Source organism: Anomalospiza imberbis, chromosome 26, assembly GCF_031753505.1.
Source record: "Anomalospiza imberbis isolate Cuckoo-Finch-1a 21T00152 chromosome 26, ASM3175350v1, whole genome shotgun sequence".
In the NCBI taxonomy this organism is placed as follows: Eukaryota; Metazoa; Chordata; class Aves; order Passeriformes; family Viduidae; genus Anomalospiza; species Anomalospiza imberbis.
Genome location: NC_089706.1, coordinates 5,797,346 through 5,818,683, shown reverse-complemented (window position 1 = coordinate 5,818,683; position 21,338 = coordinate 5,797,346). Strand labels below are relative to the sequence as shown.

General features: G+C 45.3%; 1 protein-coding gene across 4 annotated transcripts in view; it reads right to left on the bottom strand.

The window, feature by feature from the left end:
- KDM5B (lysine demethylase 5B) overlaps positions 1-21,338 on the bottom strand; it is a 55,164-nt gene that overhangs the window by 8,079 nt on the left and 25,747 nt on the right. For 3 of the 4 annotated variants that reach the window (XM_068173322.1, XM_068173321.1, XM_068173323.1), the window contains exons 8-22: positions 20,053-20,211; positions 19,383-19,502; positions 18,787-18,945; positions 18,152-18,333; positions 15,208-15,370; positions 14,113-14,232; positions 12,226-12,420; positions 11,498-11,679; positions 10,642-10,766; positions 10,167-10,317; positions 6,149-6,263; positions 3,810-4,165; positions 3,462-3,515; positions 2,579-2,717; positions 618-797 (exon numbers count right to left, since the gene is read on the bottom strand). In XM_068173322.1, coding sequence (XP_068029423.1) covers positions 618-797; positions 2,579-2,717; positions 3,462-3,515; positions 3,810-4,165; positions 6,149-6,263; positions 10,167-10,317; positions 10,642-10,766; positions 11,498-11,679; positions 12,226-12,420; positions 14,113-14,232; positions 15,208-15,370; positions 18,152-18,333; positions 18,787-18,945; positions 19,383-19,502; positions 20,053-20,211 — 2,400 coding nt within the window. The remainder of the gene's footprint in view (positions 1-617; positions 798-2,578; positions 2,718-3,461; positions 3,516-3,809; positions 4,166-6,148; positions 6,264-10,166; positions 10,318-10,641; positions 10,767-11,497; positions 11,680-12,225; positions 12,421-14,112; positions 14,233-15,207; positions 15,371-18,151; positions 18,334-18,786; positions 18,946-19,382; positions 19,503-20,052; positions 20,212-21,338) is intronic. The other variant, XM_068173324.1, reaches the window with a different exon arrangement.

Here is a 21,338-nt window from a genome sequence, read left to right as displayed (position 1 = left end):
ACTACTGGGAGACAGGGGGAGAGAGAGAGATAGCCAAAATGCTGAACAGCCTCCACGGGACTGAAACTGCAAACCCTGGGAAAGAGCAGAGATTCCAGAGGCTGCCCTACATTCCTGTCTGTCCTGACAGGAGGGGGCTCAGAGGGCCTCGGTGCTGGGCAGAGTGTACATTGCCCAAGGACTGCAGGTGTGACACAGCCACAGCTCCAGAGGGGCAGCAAACACAGCCCCAGCCTCGCCCTGGTACACCTGAACCTGAGGAGGATGGAGCAGGCAGGAACCTGCTCACCTGCAGCTCAGCCTGATGCACTGGAGTTAATCCATTGCCACAGATTTGTCAGTATTCCATATTCATGTGGAAAATGTTAGACACAGCCTGCTCTTGTTAGCCACTGATTAAGAAGAATACAGAAAACATAGCTAAATCTTAAGCATGTTACAAGTTTAAAACTATTATTAGAACTATAGGTCACAAACAAAAGTTCTTAATAAAACAGTGACTGTCATCCTAAAGCAATTCTGCAAATATATTTAATATTTACTGCTCCTTCCTGGGCACACACTGAGTCCCTGCACCTGTGCATGACTGAGCAGGCTGATCCCTCCAGGCCTCTCACCTCCAGAAGGGAATACGGAGAGTTCTCACACAGGAACGTGTTTGCTGCACACTCCTTCCACGCCTGCACTTCGGCCACCAGGGCCTCCAGCCTGGGCAGGTAATCCAGGTGCACTGGGATGGACCGACCTCTCGTGACCAGCTCCACCAGCGTGTCCAGCACGGGCACACGGCCCCCAGCCTGCCGGGTTGGAAATGAGGAGATGCTGGATGCACCCAAGACACAGCACTGCCCAAGGCACAGCAGTCACTCAAGGAATTCGGAGCAGAGTTTGTAAAAATGAATTTAATGCTCAGACAGCTCAGTGATCTATCAGTTCAACATTTGTGCTGCTCGTGCATTTAGTCATTGACTATCAGACAAAACTAACAACACATTTGGGGGCTGGGAAGCAAGAATACACTTGCCAAATGACCCTTTGAAAAGAAAATAGAACAAAAACTAAGCAACTGCCAACAATATAAGCAGCTTCCCAGTCTCACAGTGCATTCACAGCAGAAAATCAAAATAATTCTGAAATCATAAAATTATACAGTTTTTGACATTGAGAAAAGATCTCCAAGATCAATTTCAGCAATTAACCCAACATTGCCAAAGCCACCACTTGTCCCCAAGTGTCACACCCACATACCTTTGAAATCCCTCCAGGGATGGTGACTCTACCCTGGACAGGCTGTGCCAGGGCCTGACCACTCCTTTCAGTGAAGAAATTTTCCCCAACATCCAACCTGAACCTCCCCAGGTGCAACTTGAGGCAGTTTCCTCTCATCCTGTCCCTTGTTCCCTGGGAGGAAACTCTTGATTCCCCTGGCTCCAGCCTCCTTTCAGGTACTGCAGGGAGCTCCAGCACCAGAAGACAAGTTTAACCCAGGCTGTGCCATGCCAAGAGTGAGAACAACCTCAGTATCTCGTGTGCCACTCGGGAGCAAGCCCTGGCCATTCCCTTGGCACCCCACACCTCAGGCAATGCAGGTACCACACACCCAGAGGTAATTCCAGAGGTAATTTCTAGAACAGGCAGGTGTGGGACTGGAGAACTATTCATCCCCCAACACCTCTAGCAACTTTAAAGTCCTGATGCCAAGAACTTTCTGCGAGTCACAGTGATTGCAGGCAATTCACAAAACCTTCACAGGACCGAAGCAGAAATTCTTGGCACAGACTGAACTAGTTTTCCATATTCGGGAGGCAGAATTTCAGAGTCCAGACCAAGAGATTAGCAAATGCCAAGAAAAAAAAAAAAAAAAATCACTCAAATTCTTTCAAGACAGCCCTCAAATGCAAGTTAGTATTACATGAATTTTATTCCTTCAAAATATTTAAATCCAGGAAAATTACGTTTTAAAATAAGAGCCCAAAATAAATTTTTATTAAAAGCTGAATTTAGGCCACACGGGCCTGAAAATACCCCTAAGCTAGATTAGAGCTCACTTTATAGAAAAATAAATGAGGACAAATGAAAATATTTGGCAATTTATTCCATAATGTGAAATCAGGGCTATCCCAGTGCCACCCTGGACTGATCTGGGCAGTCCCATTGACCCCTGGCTTGAGCACTTGCAAGGCTGAGCCAGGAACTACTTCTGTATCAGCACTCTGTGCCTCAGTGTACTACACAAAAATGTGATTAACAGGGAGTTGTTACTGAGCAACCCAGAAAAAGTGACCTTAAGGTGAAGTTCCATAATGCAGTAACTTTTTAACTTCAGATTTTTGCTAATAGCTGTTTTATAGATTTTACTGCAGGCAGTTTGTTGCGGAGGTGAAGGAATACAGAGCAGAAACAGAAGCAAGAATCGGGGCAGTGAGTGTAGCTGCTCCATGGCTGAGGCCACCAATGCCCCAGACTGGGTGCTCTGAGCCAGAGCGACACCAGAGCCCTGGAGCACACACGGGGTTTGGGGTGGCTCTGGTGACATGAGCAGGAGCACTGTCCCTACCCAGCAGCCAGGCTCACGTACCTGCAGAGCCTCCACCTCCTGCAGCCAGTCCTTGGCCTTCTGCACCGCATCCTTCAGTGCTGCTCCGTTCGGGAGGTAGGCTGGGATCTCCTCCAGTTCCTTCACTGCTGCTGCCAGGCTGCTCAGGGACTGCCGGGGCCTGGGGGAACACAAGAGCCCTGATGTGAGATGCTGCTTACAGGGGGGACTCTTCCACTCACCTGGGTATTAAAATCAGAGGGCCACACCAATTGATGATATAACTGATGATGTTCAGTACTGGCTGCACCCAGCAGAGCTGCGGTGTCAGGAGCAGGGCAGGTTTAGAAATGTCTGTTTGCTTACTCTGGCCTCTTACTAGAAATATTCTCACGTTTGGACTTAAAGAAGATGTACCTTTTATTAACTTCTGGATGACAAACACCCACCAAACCCCAGAGAAGCACCAGCTGCGAGATTCTGCATTAGCAGGTTAAAACTCTGAAATGGGCTTTTCTGTATTTCTGAGGTTTTAGAGAGGTACAAACACAACACAGATCCCTATCATATGTTAAACTCAAATTTAGTCAGTAAAGTGCTATATGAAGTTGTCTTAAAACACTGTGGTTAGTAGTGGGTAAGAAATGTTCCAATACTTCAAGTATGACAAAATTAAAAAAAAAAGAAAGGAATCTTGAGGGAAGAAACCTGGCACATAAGTTTGTGCCACGTTCCTCATTTTTAAGTACGCTGTGCTCTCCCCTGTTTTACTTTATAAATCAGAATGTAAAAATCACAAGAAAAAATTTCTTAGAAAGGATGTATTTGGCTTATTTCATTCTTCACTGCAGCAATTAATCTGGAAAAATCTCCTTGTTAGTTAGAAATAGTCTTACATGGACCTCTACGGACTATGAAGTTTTACCTGCTGGTGGTACCTATCTGAGCTGGATCTGAACATGTGTCCTCCAGCCCGAAACTGGGGAGGGGAGCAGGTGGAAGAGAAGGAAGAGGCATCTTAAACCCCTTTCCTGTGGCACAAGGAGAATTTACACGAGATGGTTGAGCAACACAAACACTACAAGGCAAGACACATGAAACTGCTCCATCTCTCATCCCCTTCTCCTCCAGCCCTGTCCCTTCTGGCTGGCACAAGCTTTGCCTTCATGCTGGGAACTGGATGAACAAAGGGGAGCCCCTCCAGGAGTCAGGGCAACTTCCATCTGAAACAACTCATGGAACTACAAAATGCAACACTGAGATTTAGCTCTACCTGGCCTTTATCAGGTTCCTGGCTTTGTCATCCCAGTGCTCGGACACAGTGAGGAGCTCCTGCAGCTTGGCCATCGCCTTCTCAACTGCTGGGTAGGGCGCGAGCCCCACCCCGGAGTCTATGAGGCGCCTCATGTCATCCAGAGTGAGGGAGCTCTGCTCTGAGCAGGCCAGCTGCACGTCCTCCAGCCAGCGCGCCTGCTCCAGCCGCGTCCGCAGCTCCGGCAGCTGCGGCAGGTCCACGTCGAAGTCAAAGCTGACGTCCAGCAGCTCCTGCAGCTCTGCAGCACTGGGCATCTCTTCAGAAAGGAGCTTTTGGCTTTGCTGTTGGAAAGCTTCCACACGGTCAAGGAGATCCTGAAATACACAAATGCAACAATAAATCAGATGAAAGTCCTCTGCCAAGTCACTTGACCATGGAAGCGCAGGGTTACCAACGGGAGCACAGGCTCCTGGCAAACCCCCTGCTGCAATGCACACAGTGCACATGGCAAATTATCCCGAGGGCTGAAACACTGGAATAGTGTTTTCAACACACAGCGCAGCATTGCCAGCACCTCCTCATATGTAACATGGCCACAAGCTTGGGTATCCCAGAACAAGGCAATCCCAGTCACAGGGGTGTCAGAAAGGGGGCTCCGAAGAACAGAAAAGACGGAAAGGGAAATTGAGCCTTCCATGGGTGTTGCTGGCTGGCTTTGTTTTGGAATGGCTCAGGCAGCTGAGGAACAGAAAGGTGAGGATTATGAAGGCTTTGCAATACACTGGGAAGGGCACAGAAGTTCTGAGGTTCATTTTTGCTGCACTGCTAAGGCTTTTGAGCTGCACCCCACAGTCCCAGTGAGCCACAGGCATTTTACTCTCTCCTGCAGGGGAACACCTTCTCTCTCTCCATGCACTCAGCAGCTCATTACCCCAAAAGGTATTTCTGGGGCTGTTTGTACTTTCCCCAGGATAAAGGACAGTCAACCAGAGTAATCCCACAGTGAAGGCGGGGATTATTCTGTATGAAGCAACCTGCCCAGTACTCCCAGTACTGCCTGAAATGCTGCTCCTGCAGGAAGTTCTTCCCTCACAGCTGACACCTTGGCCTTTTTTCAGTGAGGCTGTTTCCCAGGGTGGGCAACCTCCTCCAGCATGAAATAAAACACTTTTTAGACACAGACTGAATTGTGAACCCATCTCCAGTAATGTTGGTCATTTATATTAACAGACTGATTTGCACAATGACATATAATTGAGGCTTGTTGAGGATGATACAGAGGAACACTCTGACCATATGTGTTTGTTATTCCCCTGTTCAGGAATGCCAGATGGAGAGGAACTGTTTGCATGTCTGGCATTTCCAAATTTCTGCTTTTCAACCAGCAAGAAAACTTCACAGCTTCAGTGCTATAAACAAATAACTGTAAATAGGACTGCATCGAATCTGATCCACACACTGCAGGGCAGATAAAGCTTCCAAAGCACCAGTCAAAGCTGACTAGAACTGGTTTATTCCCATTCATTTCCATGGCACCATCTGGTGTCTCAGTGTTGGGTGGATACTTGAGGGACAGTTCAAGAGCTGGACACGGCATCTCCTGCTTTCAAGTGTCACGAATATGCAAAGCCCTTCTCCTTTAAGACAGGAATTGCAGCTGCACAGATTTTTTAATTGCCCCTCAGTGTGATATGGAACATTTTGGCAAATTCTGAAACAAGATCTTGAATTACTTTCAGTTTGCCTGAGGGCTCATCATCTGGGGAGCACAGAACCAGCACAGCTGGTGGTTGTGGGATTCAAAGTGATCTGACTCCAGCCAGCAGCAGGTTTTCTGCTAGAGAGAGGATTTGGCCAGCCTGGGCTGGGTTTGGCTGGAGTTATCTGTGGGGTTTCCTGGAATGTGGGTTGAGAGCACAAAGAGGGATCTAATTACAAGACTGAGAAAGCTGATTCTGGATTAACAAAGAAGGAAAGTGGTAAGGACGAGAGAGCTGTCCCTCAGAGCACTGGGGAGTTTGAATGTTCTCAGATCAACCTGGCTTTACTCATAAGAGCAGACCAGGTAACTGACCCCAAACTTTTAACCTGTAGTTACCCAGGTCATCCTGCTCCTTCTCCTCCAATCCTTCATACAACATGAATGGTTTGATTTGCCTGTGCAGTATAAAACTCTTCTGACCACGAGCAGCAGCTAGTCAGAGCTCCTTTCTTCAGCATCCCATGTGCACAAGTCACCCCAGCCTGCCAGTGCCCAGGTATTAACTCTTGGAGCAAACAGCGAGATGGGAGATGAGCGCAGTGCAAACCCATCACTCTAAATGCTCCTGCTCCCTTCCCAAGGCTTCCCAGGTTACCTTCAGCAGTGGTGTCTGGCTGAGGACACAGGGCAGGGCGTAGAGCTGCCTCACGAACAGCCGCAGCTCGTTCACCGTCAGCTGGTTCTGACACTTCCCTCCCCCGGAGCGGTACCTGCAACGACACGTGCAGCTCGCCTGCTTATCACCGGAGAAAAAAATACACATCAGAACTTCAAGGCCAGGTTGGATAGGGCTTGGAGCAAGCTGGTCTAGTGGAAGCTGTCCCTGCAGGGAGTGGAACAAGATGAGCTTTAAGGTCCCTTCCCACACAAACCATTCTGTGATTTATTGATTCCCTGACATCTGCTCATGATTTCACGTCAGCCAGGCCTTCTTCAGGAATAGAACATTCACAAGCATCCAAGCAGCCCAGGGCTCACACACGTGGGAAACCTCAGTCTGCCACTGCAGAATGAGCTATTTTTGAAACACTCATATTAAATAGGATTCTGGAACAACTACTCAGCCTTGGAAGGGCACTGATTATTATGGAATAAAATTAAGCTTTTTTTTTTTCCAGAACACAAAGCAACTGTGGATAAACTATTCAGTTATGTTGCAGTAGCTATTGTAGTCAGCTCGGCCCATGCCCACACCAAAAGAGAACAAATCCCAATTCTGAATGGGTTTTATATTGACAGGTTGTGTAGGCACTTCTGAAAAATCCTCTCTACACTGAAATCAGCGTTTTTATTTTTATCTGTAAGCTTTGTAGCAAATAAGTGGCTTATAAGTGTTAACAAATTGCCCAATATTAAAAGCCTCTCTAAACTCAAGCCAGTATTAATGAGGTCTGAGAACCCTGAACAGAAAAGGAAAGAGATCCCTTACAATGCTGGCTCCAACTGAATCCACAGTGTGTTATTTATACAAAAGAGGAGAACAGCCCAGCGGGATATGCCAGCATGACTGGAATGTGAACACTATAAAATAAATTTTAATTTACCATTCTGTGTTAAAAATAGGTATTTTTAACAGATACACAGGATCACATTGAGAGTTCCAAACCCCACAGTCAGCTGTTGAACAGAAAAATGAATTCAAAGCCTCAGGTACAACACAGATTTCTTTACATGCTTCTTTGTTCTACTGGTTTTTAAGCAAGCTCCATAGTGTCTTCCAAGAAAAAGCACAGGTTTTTAAATACATAAATATTTATATAGATACACATACCTAAATGGCAAAGCTGTCACAAGATGTTTTTGAAAACCAGAAATTACATGAGCCTAAGAAAAACCATCGACAGAAGCCAAACCCATATCCATCCAGGGGTATTAGTCACAAAGGTCTCCAAGCACAAATTCTCAGAGACTCTAAGAAACAGAACAGGCTTCAGCAGACCTAGAGAAGGAAGAGGATATAGACAGGAAAAACATGGCAGCAGGGCAGGAACACTGTTGCCTTCCAATGCCAGGAGAACAAGGGCCACACTGTGCTCTGGCCCCATTCAGATGTTCACAGAACATCTCCAAGCCAGCATTTGTGAGTGCATAATCCCCCAGCACCAAGAGAACCAGAGGAAAACAGGGATGTACAGCCCATTTGCATCTCTTCAGGTACTGCAGAGGAGCTGGAGAGAAGGAGGATTTACTGATTTATTACCTTCTGTCCTGGTCTCCCCAGGAACTGCTGTGTTTACTGCACTGGAGAAGATCCCTCTGTGTCACTGACTGCTGTGACTGACAGGGACAACCTTCCTGCAGGAGACAAGTCTCCTGCATGACTCTTCCAAACTCGGGATCAGACCAAAATGCTCAGTCCACAATAGAAAGTTTGCCAAAAGCACAAATCAAATTTTAGGCAGAATCCAGAATCCTTCCTAACCAACACCTGGCACTGGGTGTGATGGAGGTCATCAAGCATCCTGCAGATGTGAGCTCCAGCTGTGAGTTTGCATGTGATGTAACATGTAGTAAGATTTTAAGCAGACAATTATCTTTATATTTTCCTTCAAAAGTTGTGAGCATTCCCCATTTCATCCTTGTAAGAAAAAAAAAATAATCAAGTAACACGAATTTTAAAACTCCTAAAAATTATGAAGACATGAAACTGGACTTTTCCCAGAAACATGCCAAAAGAGATTCAGGAAGAGATTGTGAGAGAAGGGCTAAAACCTCTTCTAGAGCAAATAAGAAGCTCAGTGCAAGCACTGCCTTGACACTGTGTACAGCAGCAGCACAGGGTCGATTACTCGTCAGTCTGGGACGCTGCAGGAGCTGGCAGGCCCAGCTGTGAGGAAGGCTGAGAGCCTCTCATGGTGACAAAGGAACAGACCTAGTCTGTTCCCAGCTCTTCCCAGGCCAAACAAAGTCAGGGACACATTCAGTGCAGGAAGGACCCATCTGGCACAGAGGAGCTGGGAAGGGCCTGGCTGCTACTCCCAGTTCAGCACTGGGAGACCTGAACAAGCACCAGGAGAACACAGACTGGGGACGCCAGATGGCTCAACACCAAATGAAGGAGGAGATCGGAAGTGGACAAGTCCTTTGATGATGGTGCCTGAAGTCTCTAGGTTGGAAGCTCCCCATCTGGCAGAAGTCATGCCTGTGGAAGTGCTGAATTTCTCATTCCCTGTTGCAGTATTTTTATGTTGCTGTGACAGAGGCTTCATCCTCCTGTGTGTGCAGGACAGCAAAAGTGAATTTTAATCAAGTTCCTACTACAAAGGCTTACAGAGGGAACAGGAAGAAAGACAAGAATCATGTCAAAGTGTGACAGCAGAACATTCTACCCCCAAAGTCCTTCCAAGCCAGTCTTCAGTGCGCTGCAAGAGCACAGGAGTGATGAGCTCCATGACCCCTGCTGAGGCAGGTGACGTGCAGGAACCACACGAGCACTTCCACCAGCACAAAAGGCAACTTCTCCAATAAACACCACATTGTTCAAAGCAGCAGAAATGGGTGAAAATTCTCCAAATGGGACAAATGACAATTTTTTCTGAAGTACATCACACTTTAAATTGGTGGACATGAACCATACTGTTCTCCACATATGTAAACCCAACATTTTCTTAGAAACCACCATCCTGCAAGGCTCAGTGTGCCCATGGTGAGTCTGGGTGCCCTGATCAATGGCTTTAAGCTGAAGGAGGGCAGGGTTAGCTGGGATATTGGGAAGGAATTGTTCCCTGGGAGGGTGGTGAGGCTCTGGCACAGGTTGCACAGAGAAGCTGCAGGTGCCCCATCCTTGGAAGTGGCCAAGGCCAGGTTAGACAGGGCTTGGAGCAACCTGGTACAGAGGAAGGTGTCCCTGCCCATAGCAGGGGGTGGAATGAGATGGGCTTTAAGGTCCCTTCCAACCCACACTAGTCTGGGATCTATGGGTGAAGAATGACACAACAGAAGATGGCAATTTGTGAATCCTGAGAGAAAGACTCTTACATCAATACAGGCACAACTAGACTTGTGCGATGAGGAGAACTGGCCTTAGCCTTCTGTTCTGGCTCTTTTCAGCTAATTTCACACATGGAGTACCAGCAGGACCAGGTAAGCAGCTCACAAAGAACACTGCCTTACTTCAAATCCCTCGAGCAAATAACCTGTCTAAAAGATTCAATGTAAAGAGCAGGTATTTTTTCAGAGCTCTCGTACAACATTCCCACCACCAGCAGCTCAGGGAGTTAAGGCACTTTGTTTTTCCACAGCACAGAAGGTAATGAATACAACAACACCTGCACTATGGACAGATTTACAGTGCCCACAGCACAAAGGAAAGGGAACTGTATCTTGTTGAGTGTTACTTTGACTAGACATACCACACAATTTTTTCTTTTCAGGGAACACTGGTCTGAATTTACAGACTAACTGTCAAACACAGAGGAAGAAGAGATTTGAAAACTCAGGATGTTTAACTTATTATGTACAGTAAAGCTGAATCTCCCTGTCAAAGATGGCTCTGCTGAGGAGACAAAGATTCTTTTAATTTTTAAGTCTTGCAGAACACTAGCACCCATCACTGACCACTGACATCCATCTCTGGTGGCCCAGTTTTGCTGCAGACATGGAGTGGCACTAACCTGGTCTGTCTCTTGCCATTCAACAGCTGCTGGGCCACTGAGGCACATTTGTCTGCGTCCTGTGTCACCAGCCGGAGGTGTCGCAGCAGGTCATTGTCTGGGAACTTTTTCATTTCTGATTCTTCTATCAAAGCCTTGAAACTGATGAGACCTGTTGGGAAAGACATTAAGTTAAGGAGTCTCCCTTTGTGATGGATTTTCTATGCTAAGGCTTAGAAACAACACGCATTAAATGTATTTCTATTTCTATTTTAGTTACACTTTGTGTCAAAAAGATTTACAGTCTTGTCACACAGAGACAGCTTAGCATTGCTTCTGGGACTGTAACAGCTAAAATATTTACTTAAAAACATGAAGTGATAAATGATGTCTTTTGATTATCACATAATAAGAAAGTTACTACAGTTTGGAAACTCAACACTGAAAAAACAGTAGTTTTAAATGATGTGCTACGGGCAGTAGGTAAAATCCTCACTTTTTTTGTTGTTGATCTTTGCCTCCAGGGCGTCGTTGACGTTGGAAGCCCACTCGTTGTAGGACTCTGCGCGCATCTTGAGCGCGTTCATCATCGGGTACAGCTCCTCCAGGGTGTAGCGGTACCTGCGGGCAGCACACAACTCAAACCTCCAGCAACACTGCAGGCAGCAGGAGGGTGGAAGGAGGAGCACCAAGATGAGGACACAGGTTGGATGGGGCTTGGAGCAACCTGGACTGCTGGAAGGTGCCCCTGCCCATGGCATGGATGGAATGAGATGAGCTTTAAGGTCCCTTCCACACCAAACCATTTGGTAATTCTAAGACGTGTTGGTCCGTACAATAGAGAAATAAGCTTTTGTGCACTCAGGGTTACACAATTAAGACCTTACAACCAGACCATGTTCCTTTTGAGATAATTTCAATGTTGTAATTGCTTCAAAAAGCAATTTCTATGGGACAATTAAGGACACTGTCTTAGAGCAAGCTACATTCATGTAGGACAAAAGATGTACTAAAAAGCACAGCAAAGTTAACAACAGGAAGGAAAGCTCCAAAAAGCAAAACAATACTCCTTGGCAAGGACTGGATCTAAGGGACAATGACCTGGTTGCTATAAAAAATGCAAACTAACTTAGCCAGCAATTTTTGCCATTATTGAGCAAGAAGAGCTGAATGCTGAAGAGGCTTTGTGTGTGAGCACAAAACAGTCCCATTGTTGGGGAGGCACTGGATTTGCAAAGGACTGAAACAGAAACAGAGAGTAGCCCCACTGGCAGCAGAGATTACCAAATCACAGTACCTACACAAACAATACTATCTCCAGATCACAGCATTAGTTACTACCTCAAGCTTACCCCAGTTTGTATTTGTAGGTGGGACAGGAGCAGAGGTCCTCAACGTGGTACAAGCACACCAACAAGCCAGGTTTGCAGGGACAATAAACTGCTGACATGAAGCAGGTGGTTTTACACTTCAGGCACTGTCGCTCATCATCAGGGAACAGCTCAAATGTCACCCTTTCTGAGTCAGTCACTCCCTGCAAGAGTGTCACAACAAAGCCTAATGAAGAAGTCACTGTTCCAAAGAGGAGGCTATTCCAAGCTAAAACATCAAAAGGTAAATTTATCAAAAGAATAATGAAGATTAGATATAAGATACTCAACCCAGGTAGACAGAAATCTTGGTTAATAAAAAAATCAACTTTTCTGACCAAATGACTGGAAGTACAAATATTACCTTTAAAGTGACATTCTGAACAACATTAAAGGGCAGGTACTAAAATAAGGTGTATGATCAATGATTCTTTACCCAGGTGCTCCTCTGAAATCCACAACTTCGGAAGGGACTAAGTACCTCTAAGCCTCTGACACCCCAGTACAAGAACCAGCATGCTCTCATATCACTGTTTCACTGTTACTTCATTCATTACAATGAATTCCATCCCTCCAAGTGCTCAAGCCCAGGTTGGATAGGGCTGGCAACAACCTGGTCTAGTGGAAAGCGTCCCTGCCCATGGCAGGGGACGGAACGAGATGACCTTTAAAGTCCCTTCCCACGCAAACCATTATTTCCTACAACTCACCAGTTTATCAACCTTCTCACGCAACCTCTTCTCCTCTTCAATCATAATAGCCATGTCTTTCTGGACTGTAGAGGCCACCACAACGTCCAGGACATCTGCTTTGGAAGCCATTTTACAGATCATCTCGTCGTGGGAGAAGACGCAGTAGCGGTTGAGCAGCCGGTAATGCTCCACGCACTGCCGGCCCAGGGGCAGCTGCGGGGCAGACACGGCATCACAGGGTGCACTTGGGAAATGACATCAAGGGAATCCCTCTGTATGCTACTACCCAGAAACTGCCCCAAGGAAAGGCCAAGACAAATCCTTCCAGCAACAATATTCATACTTCAGAGGGTAAAACTAGAGAAATCAAGATCCCAAGTTGTGCACACCAGGAATGCTTGTGGCTCTTTCCCAGTGTACTCCATGGGTGACAGCTGAGGGAAGTGCCTTCTCTTGCAGAGGCTGTAATTAAGGGCTACTAATTCACTAAACCACAGTGGGCTCAGGAAGATCCAATATAAAAATGCACTGAGGTCAAGGAAGCATCAAAAGGACAAGTACATAAGCCTGGCCTGTACCCACCACTCGAGGAATGCCCCATCCCACACAGGTGCAGGGTACTCTGGGTCTTTTCCCTGCTGACATGAACTGTGCTGCAGCATGGGAAACTGCTGGCTCCGGGAGCACTGATGTCCCTAACTGGCTGCAGGCACAGCACACAGCTCATCCTGAGCTGGGCAGGTCACCCAGGTCTATTTTAAGAGCAGGCAGACAGGGATGCTCAGAGTACAACAAGGTTATGTGTTTGGTCCAGTGTGAAACTCATGGAAGGACAAGAGGAAAAACCAAACCAAACCAACTGACATGTGAGCACAGTCAAGTGCAGAAAGCTTTCTTGCAATATTAATAATCTCCTTCTTCTAAGTAATGTTTTTTTTTACATCTAGCAATGTTTCAGTTGGGCTACACTTACAAATAGCCAAAACCTTTTTTGGGGGAAAATAAATTCACAAGAGAAGTAATTTGAAGTATCAGAAGCTTAGAAAAGCCTTTGTGAGATCAGACAGCACTGTGTGTCTGAGTCATTTGCTGTGAAGGTAAAATTACTTGTAACTTAGTAGCAACTGTCCTCTATTTGTGTTTATTTTTAAAAAGACAAAGATCTTATTCAGTAAATCTAACCTAATACCTGTAATGTGTGCCCATCTCTGTCGGTTCAGTGAGCTGAGTGAAGCTTACTGGGACTGACACACTGCTCTGTAAACCTTCCATCTGAAATTGAGAACTTTCTGCTCTTTTCTCATTAAGGTGTTCTTCCCTAAAAACCCAGAGCACCTCTGCTACCTAAGAGGATGCTCTCGCATGAGATGCAATTTCTATTTTTTTCCCCACAAGAGGACTATCAATGTCTTTAACTGTTATCAATGTGCTACATGTATTATCCAACTTTATCACAGAAGCTAAAGCAGAAAAGATATCCTGCTTTAGATATCCAAATCCAACCCAAGTTGGATTTGGTTTCCAGCTGCAGAAAGCACCTCTTGGAGAATTCCCACTGCAATAAATTAAGAAATTTCATTCCAGCTTTTGACTTGAGATGGAATTTGGGGACACAAAAATAGCAGCACTGGTGCATCTCATACTCCAGGCATGCACAGGACTGTGCCTCCCTCCTGCTGCAAAAGCTGCATCAGCCCTGATACATAATTCCAAACCAAATCTTCAGAACCAGAGGCAGCCCACAGTTCAGTGCATGACAAACCTTCAGCAAACACCACGCTGCCAGTAACAGGCTCCTTCTGATCTGTGGCCTAGATTTGTGCATCAGCAATAAATCAGAGCTATACACCAGCTAGGAACAGCTTTGGAACTGCTCACTTAGGGAAAATCTGGTTTGGAACGTACCCAGTCCACGGTGCAGAAGTTCACAGCTTCAGCAAAGTTGAAGCCCTGGTTGAAGCCACTGTGGTAAGCTCTGGGAAAGGTGATAACAAACTCCCCAGCACACTGGTTGGTTCTGTACACCTGGGGGGACAGACAGGCCAGTGTCAGCTCACACCCAAACACAGCTGGTGAGGAGAACATGGATTTCCAACTTGCAGTAACTGCTGTGAGGACTTCTGAGAGTTTTAAACCATAAGCCCAAGAATTACAACTGGCAGCTGATAAAGTGTCACATAAAACCCTGGAAAGCCAAGGGTTCCACTCAGCCACGCCCCACTCTGAACAGCTCTAGGCTGGCTGCCTGCACCTTATGCTCCTCACACCTCAGGGTTAGGGTCAACACAGATCCAGCTCTCTCCAATGTGCAGCTGAAGGGGAAGAGAAATTTGGAACCTTAATATTCATATTATTGTTCATCTAAGACTGTTGGGGCTATACAGTCAGCATGAAAGCAGGCAGGTCTTTCTACATCTTTCCATTTTGGAGGCTACTATAGGAGAGACCACAAATTTTGCTACTTTTTCCAGATTTTCCTTTAAGTCCCAAGGTCAGCTCATCAAAAGCCAATTAAGTTGTAAAGGGACATAATTCCCATGAATAACCTAGTATGGAATAAGATGAAATCTGATGAAAAAATGTTTTTTAAATACCTAAGGACTTATCCAGGAAAAATAAGAGAATGTGGATGACAAATAAAGAAAGAATGGAGTTTGGGGCCTTGACAGAAACTCCATGCCAAAAAAACAGTGTCTGATTGAACAGACATACAAGAGCTCCTGCCATTGTTCCAAAGGTAAAGCCTAAACCTTCCAGCTGAGACACAGAAATAGAAATATCCAAGATGGATCTCCAGAGAAGAGTCTGCCAATTGATCCCAAAGGCAACAATTCCATTGCCCATCTGTTCACACTGGCACATTTTAGTGGATAAGGAAGATGCAACACACATGGAAACCACCACACCACCTCTGTACTAAAAGTGGCTTCAATTATCAGCTTTAAGTAGCGTTCCAAAGAGGGTTGGGTTGGGGGAGTAGCACAGGAGTCCGACACATACAGGCACCCCGTGGGCCATCAAAGTGTTCGGGTTCATTATGGTGACAAGTTGGTGCAAGAGATCTGGCTGGGACTCAAATAGCTCTGGAGCAAGTTTCTTCATTACATCCTCCAGCTGCTCAGCTGCGTACCCTGGGGCTCCATACCACGTTTTAGGCTCCCCCCTGCAAGATTATTAAAAAAAGTTAAATATAAGCAAACTTTAAGTTACATTTTTAGTCTTCTGCTTTAAAATACACCATGTCAAAGGAAGGGCATATCACCAGGAAGGAATGCAAAGGTTCTGTACATTCTTGAATCTTCACATTTTACACAGGTCCCTCTTCTCCAGACCTGTTTTTAACTGCCTACACTTCTGAGCAGGTACTTCAAATACTGTGGGGGAGGGAGAAAAAGTCTGAAGAAGTCCTCAGTGAAGTTCGGCTGATTCCAGCACAACTTCAAAACATAAACTGTCTGTCTTTTCCCATGAACACAAACACCCTCTTGGGTCCAACAACCAAAGCCAGTTCTTTCTGTCTTATGCATAACTGCCATAAAAGCAACACATAAGAAGTAGAAATCAAACTTCCAAATTATGCAAGACTTCAAGGGAAAAAAATCTGTATCCAGAGCAGAAACAAAGAATTTTCAGCACCTGATGCAAGCCAGCTGAGAGAATTAAGGGGATGCAGATGTGTTCCAGCAGATACTGTTACAAGCTTACACTGACACTGGCTCACTGCAGCACTGAGACAAAAATGCCTCCAGGGCCTTAGAAATAATGAACTTAGAAAAGGTATTTAGAAAGAAAACAGACAAATCACCTTATTCCAAGACTTCTGAAAAGTTGGCAGTCTAAAACTGACCCAAAAGTGTTCTTTTCTTCCATCAATCATGAAGCAATTGGGAGGATTCCGAAAGATAAGAGTGAAGTGTGAATCCAGAAGTTTATCTCTCATCCCTAGGAGCTCATTCCTGTACTTACAGAGCCCCTGTGTCAGGGGAAGAGGACAGCCAGCAGGATGGACTGTGGAGGGGCAGTTATATACAAGGACTTACACACACGGAGTTGTTACAGAGTATTAAACGACTTTGCAGCCTTGGACCTGCCCCATCCTTCTGGGACAACTCTAGGAATCCAGGAAGACCAGCCACAGATGCAACTAAAAACCATTCTGTCTCTGGACTGGGCTAGTCAAGAGTTCTGTTCCCTGATAGATGCCAGCACTGAGGAATGGGTAACAGAGATGAACTGTGCTAAACTTGGAGCAGGATATTGGAACTGGGGGGTCTCTGGACCTCAGGGGAACAAGTAACAGACAGTTCTAACGCACGTGTTGAGGTGCCAGCAGCCTGAGGGAGCAGCAGTGGAGGTCACAGGTCTTTTTGCTCTGCTTCCTGACTGCTCCACATCCCTGCCTGTACAAATACTAGCAGCAACAATGCCAATTCTTCATCTGTCCAGGACCGACATCTTATTTATTTCCAAGCAAAGGTTTGGGGGTTTTTTTCCCTTTTACCATTTCTAGAACTAACACAGGATTTAGAGTTCTGTAGGAGGACTATTGTCTTCAACCCTAGGAAAGCTTGGCTGCTGCAGCCTGGGTCACTTGGGATTAGCTGCTCACGACACTGCACCAGGCAGGACACAGGCTCCTCCAAGGCACATGGGAACGTTGAAGACAGACATGCCATCCCTAGGACTCTCCCAAGAACCAGTCCTGCTTTTTGAAGCCTTTGATTCAGAGTTTGGAGCACTGTCTCTGCAGAAACAGGTTATTCAGACTGCTCTGGCCAAGAACAGCTTTAACCTCAACTGCACGTTGCTCTCCAACGCAGATTTAACCTCCACATTGAAGGGAAATGAAGAATATCTGCAAATGAAAGGACATCAAGGACTTTCCAGATGGAGGATAAATAAACTGAAAGTAGGTCAAGCAACTTTTTATGTCTGGATGTATCTCGTGTATGCACAAGTACTTGTATGCACCAACACACCTTTCTGGCCTTCTGCAGACAGTAATACAACTGGGGGCAAACTATGGAGGACAGAAAGCCATTCTAAGAACAGTGAGGGAAACTCTCCTAAAAGAAATTAAATCTGTGCTGCAATATCTTCTCCCACACAGAGTTTTCAGTCTGACTGAAGACTCAGACAAAGAGAAAAAAAAAGCAGTAACACATGACAAGAAATAGAGTTTTTATCATGTAATACTGTCACTCCTTTGCTCACCCTCACTCAAACATTTGTTTTTTTAAAGTAAGCACCATGAAAGCAAGTGAATTAAGTCACTGGCTGCTGGGCTGCACTGCAGAAGCTGTTATTTCAAGGAGCAGCAACTGAATAACCAACCAAAAAGGACCCACTGAAGAGCAGCTAGGATGTGGTTTTACCATTCTGCTTGAATACTCATATGAACTAAGAAAAGAAAGAGCTTGACAGGTTTCAAGAAGAGTGACAACCATAATCCAGACTCTAGAAAAGCTGTTGTAAGGTGAGAAGTTCAAGGAGTTCAGTCTATTTAGAATATCAAAGAGATGGCAAAGATCTGTCCTGATTACAGCTGACAAGTGTTGGCTTGATGAGAGGATTTATGACAGCATGATCCATCCAACAGACAAAGCATGCCGGAACTGAGTTGCTAGCTGAAGTTGGATGATTTTTAAAAGAAAACTCGCATGGATTTTAGTTTACACTGAGTATAATAAAACATTTGATGGAGTATCTGCTGCATCTTTCATGGATTTTTTTAAACTGGGAATGGATGTCTCTTTCCAAAACATGACCTCTTGTCCAAAAGTAAATCAATGTAGGAATTACACTGTCAGATTTGACCCTGCTGCAACAGGACAGCAGGTTACTCTGGCTGAGCTCTGTGAATCTGCTTTTAGTCCACTAATTAAGGAGAATAGGGAAGGAAAGAGAGATTGTTTCCTAGACTGGGTTTATTCCTCAAACTCACCAATGCAGATAATTAATGGAATAGCTCCAATGGTCTTCTATATGCCAACAAAATGAGGAAAAGCACATTCCTACGTACAGCCAGGGCAATTTCATCCCACAGATGTCCGCAGTGATGTGAGCAAGCACAGACTGCTCCATCACAGGCATGTTGTTTAAATTCCAGCCACTATCAAGGTATTCCTGAAAATTGAACAGAACAGTCCCAGGTTTATACAACAGGAAGGGAAAAACCCAAGAAAGCAAATCTGCTCAAGAGCAATAGCAGAGAAGCACTTTTCCCAACTAAGGAATATAAGAAACAGTTCAATGACTCAAAGACTAAACCCTCCATTGTCTTTGCCTCTTTCACAACCCTGACCTGACCTGCTTTGTTAAAATGAGACCTTTTTTATTTGGTTTTATCTAGTTTGGAAGTTATTTACCAACTACTAGAATAAACCTATGGCTTTGAATGGCTGATCACAACAAATTTTATTTATTCAAAATGCCAATGTAACTCTCCTCTTCAAATACTATGCCAGATACACAAAACAAACTCTTTGCAACCCAGTTCAATTATTGTACTTTCAACTAAGGAGAGTTATTCAATGAAAAACTGCAATAAAAACATCCACAGTGAACTCAAAGACCTACCTCTTCTTCTGGTCTAACTTTAAACTTCCCACCTCTAACAGGGAAGCCACTGCCAAACTCCTTTGAGGCAATGTCAGCTCCGTATTCCACTGTCACATCCTCTTCAATGGTACTGACAAGTCTCCAAAATTCTTTTTCAACCAGCTCAGTGGGGACCATCTAGGTATCAGAAGAAGAGGGAATATATACTGAGGAATCAGTAGATGAGAAGCATGTGCATCAAAGCTGTCTCTGGGAAGAACCTCCATTAGCCTCAAGATTTTCCCCATTTTAAAATGATTTCAACAAGAGAAAAACAACTGCAGCAGAGATGCTGCTGCCCTGTTCTCTCAGGAGTGCCTGACAGTCACCGTTCTCTTCCCTACACACACTTCTAAAGTGGGAAAAAAACAAATAAAAACACAAGTAGCTGGTGGAACCAGAAATCACAACACCAGCAAGAACCAGGATTCGCTGATGTAAATGAGAACCTCTGATTTGGGATTTCATCCCGTTCAAAACCAGAATCCCTCCCTTCCTCCCTCCTTAGAGTTACCTATTTTAGCTAACCACACAAAATGAACTCTACCCAACATGAGGATAAAGCAGGAACATACATGTACTGGCATGTTAAAATAGTCTGACTTGAAGGCATCAGCCATTTCCCCAAACGTGCGGAGGGTGTAGTCTCGTGCTGCTTGCTCAAACCCAAAGGCTTCTTGAGGCTTGTTACACTCCTGCAAGTGAAAAGGTAATTGTTTCTATAACCCATTAACGCAACACTGTGCTCAGATTTACACAAATGGGCTCCTGTAACAGCTTCTGAGCAGTGAGAAGGACACCAATGAAATGAAAACACTCCCAAAGGGCAGAGTCAGAAGAAAAAACTCTGCTTGATTCACCAAATTACAAAATTTATTTATAAATCTGCATTAAAAAAATTCTTTAAGGAATTAATATGCCTAAATTCTCCTTACTCTCATAGAGCTAGGCAGGATAAGATCCATAAATCACCACACTGAAGCACCCAGTGAGACTCCAATTTTAAGTACAGAGAAAAGGTGTCAGCTAAAATCCAAAATGTTCTTCAATTTTTAGCTCAAAAGAATAAGTGCCAGCTTTGCAATATGAAGCATTCCCAGTCTTCATTTTAGCTTTACTTCTATCACCTTATTTGCACAACCTGAAATAACAACAAATTGTATTTTCTATTCCTGTGATCAGTTTAAAAAAACCCACAAAATACGTATTAGCCTTTGGCCTTACTGCAGCGATTTGTCAGATTACCTGAGCCAGACACTGGGGACACCTCCAGTCCCCTTTGGGAACATCATGGAGGGGTGGAATTAAACAGAAGGTGTGGTAACTGTCATCACAGCCATCACACAGCAGGAGTCGGTCCTCATCATTCCCACTGCCACACAGGAGACACACATACAGATCCACCTGCAACACAAAATCCCACAGTAGGAAGGGGACAGCTGAAGGTAACTCAGGGTGAAAGCAGTTTGTTAACTCCCATCTGTGACACTTCCCAAAGCTTATTCTTTCTTTATCTCTGCAATGGAAATGAGACAAACACACCCTGAATATTTTTTAGAAGTTTAAATACCTTCCTCTGTAATTTAAGAAAAGACCACAAGAGCTGCAACCTTTCCATGCATTTTTTCCCAAATGCCAGAAGACTTGACTGAGTGCCAGGACAGTTCACATCAGCAGCACTGTGGCCTTGGCAGGTATAACCCAACACCTGGGGCTGGGCAGGAATAACCCAACACCTGCTGGAGGCTCACAAACCCTTTTCCCATGTACAGCCTCAGGTGTTTCATTCCCCTCTGAGACCAATTGCATTGGAAGACAGAAATCTTGAGAGAAAGGAGCTCCTGTTGCTGGGGATGTTCCTTATTTTCCCCAGAGAAGGCTCCAACCTCCCAGTGGAGCTTTGGGTAGGCGGGTAGCTCTTAATTCTGACAGAGCAGCTCCCAAGCCCAAGGAACATGCTCAGGCACTCCAGCCTGGGATGGGCTCTCTGCTGCCTGTCCTACACCCAGCTCTCACCAGCAGTAGCCTGGAAGGCTCTTCCCAAACACAGAACAGAGTCATGAGGACAGGCAGAACCTCTTGCCTTACGTTGTTAAAAAGCAGCATCTCCTGCTCCTCCCACAAGCTTTTTTCATTTATGGGGTGAGAATGCCAGGCTTCTGGTATTTGCACTCTTCATTCTCAGGTACCAGCCACAGGTGTGGATTGAGTGGGAACAGGTTTGGTTTTAGGAGGGACCCAACTCGTGGCATGGGCAGAAAGAATCTCAGCATTGTCTTCTCAAAAGTGAGACAATCACCACTGCCTTCAGTGGAGTTTTGGGGGATAGTTGGTGGCGTGTGGAGAGCCGGAGCAGGAACAGGGTTGTTTTGTAAGATGCATTTGAACAACAAAGCTTCTAATTTAGGGCTGAAATAGTGGAATTAGGGGCAGGTCTGTGAAGTGCCATGTGCCACAGCCTGCACGGAGCTCCCCTGAGGTTACAGAGCGGTGGGGAGGCATCAGGTCACGCAAGAACCACTTCCACTGGA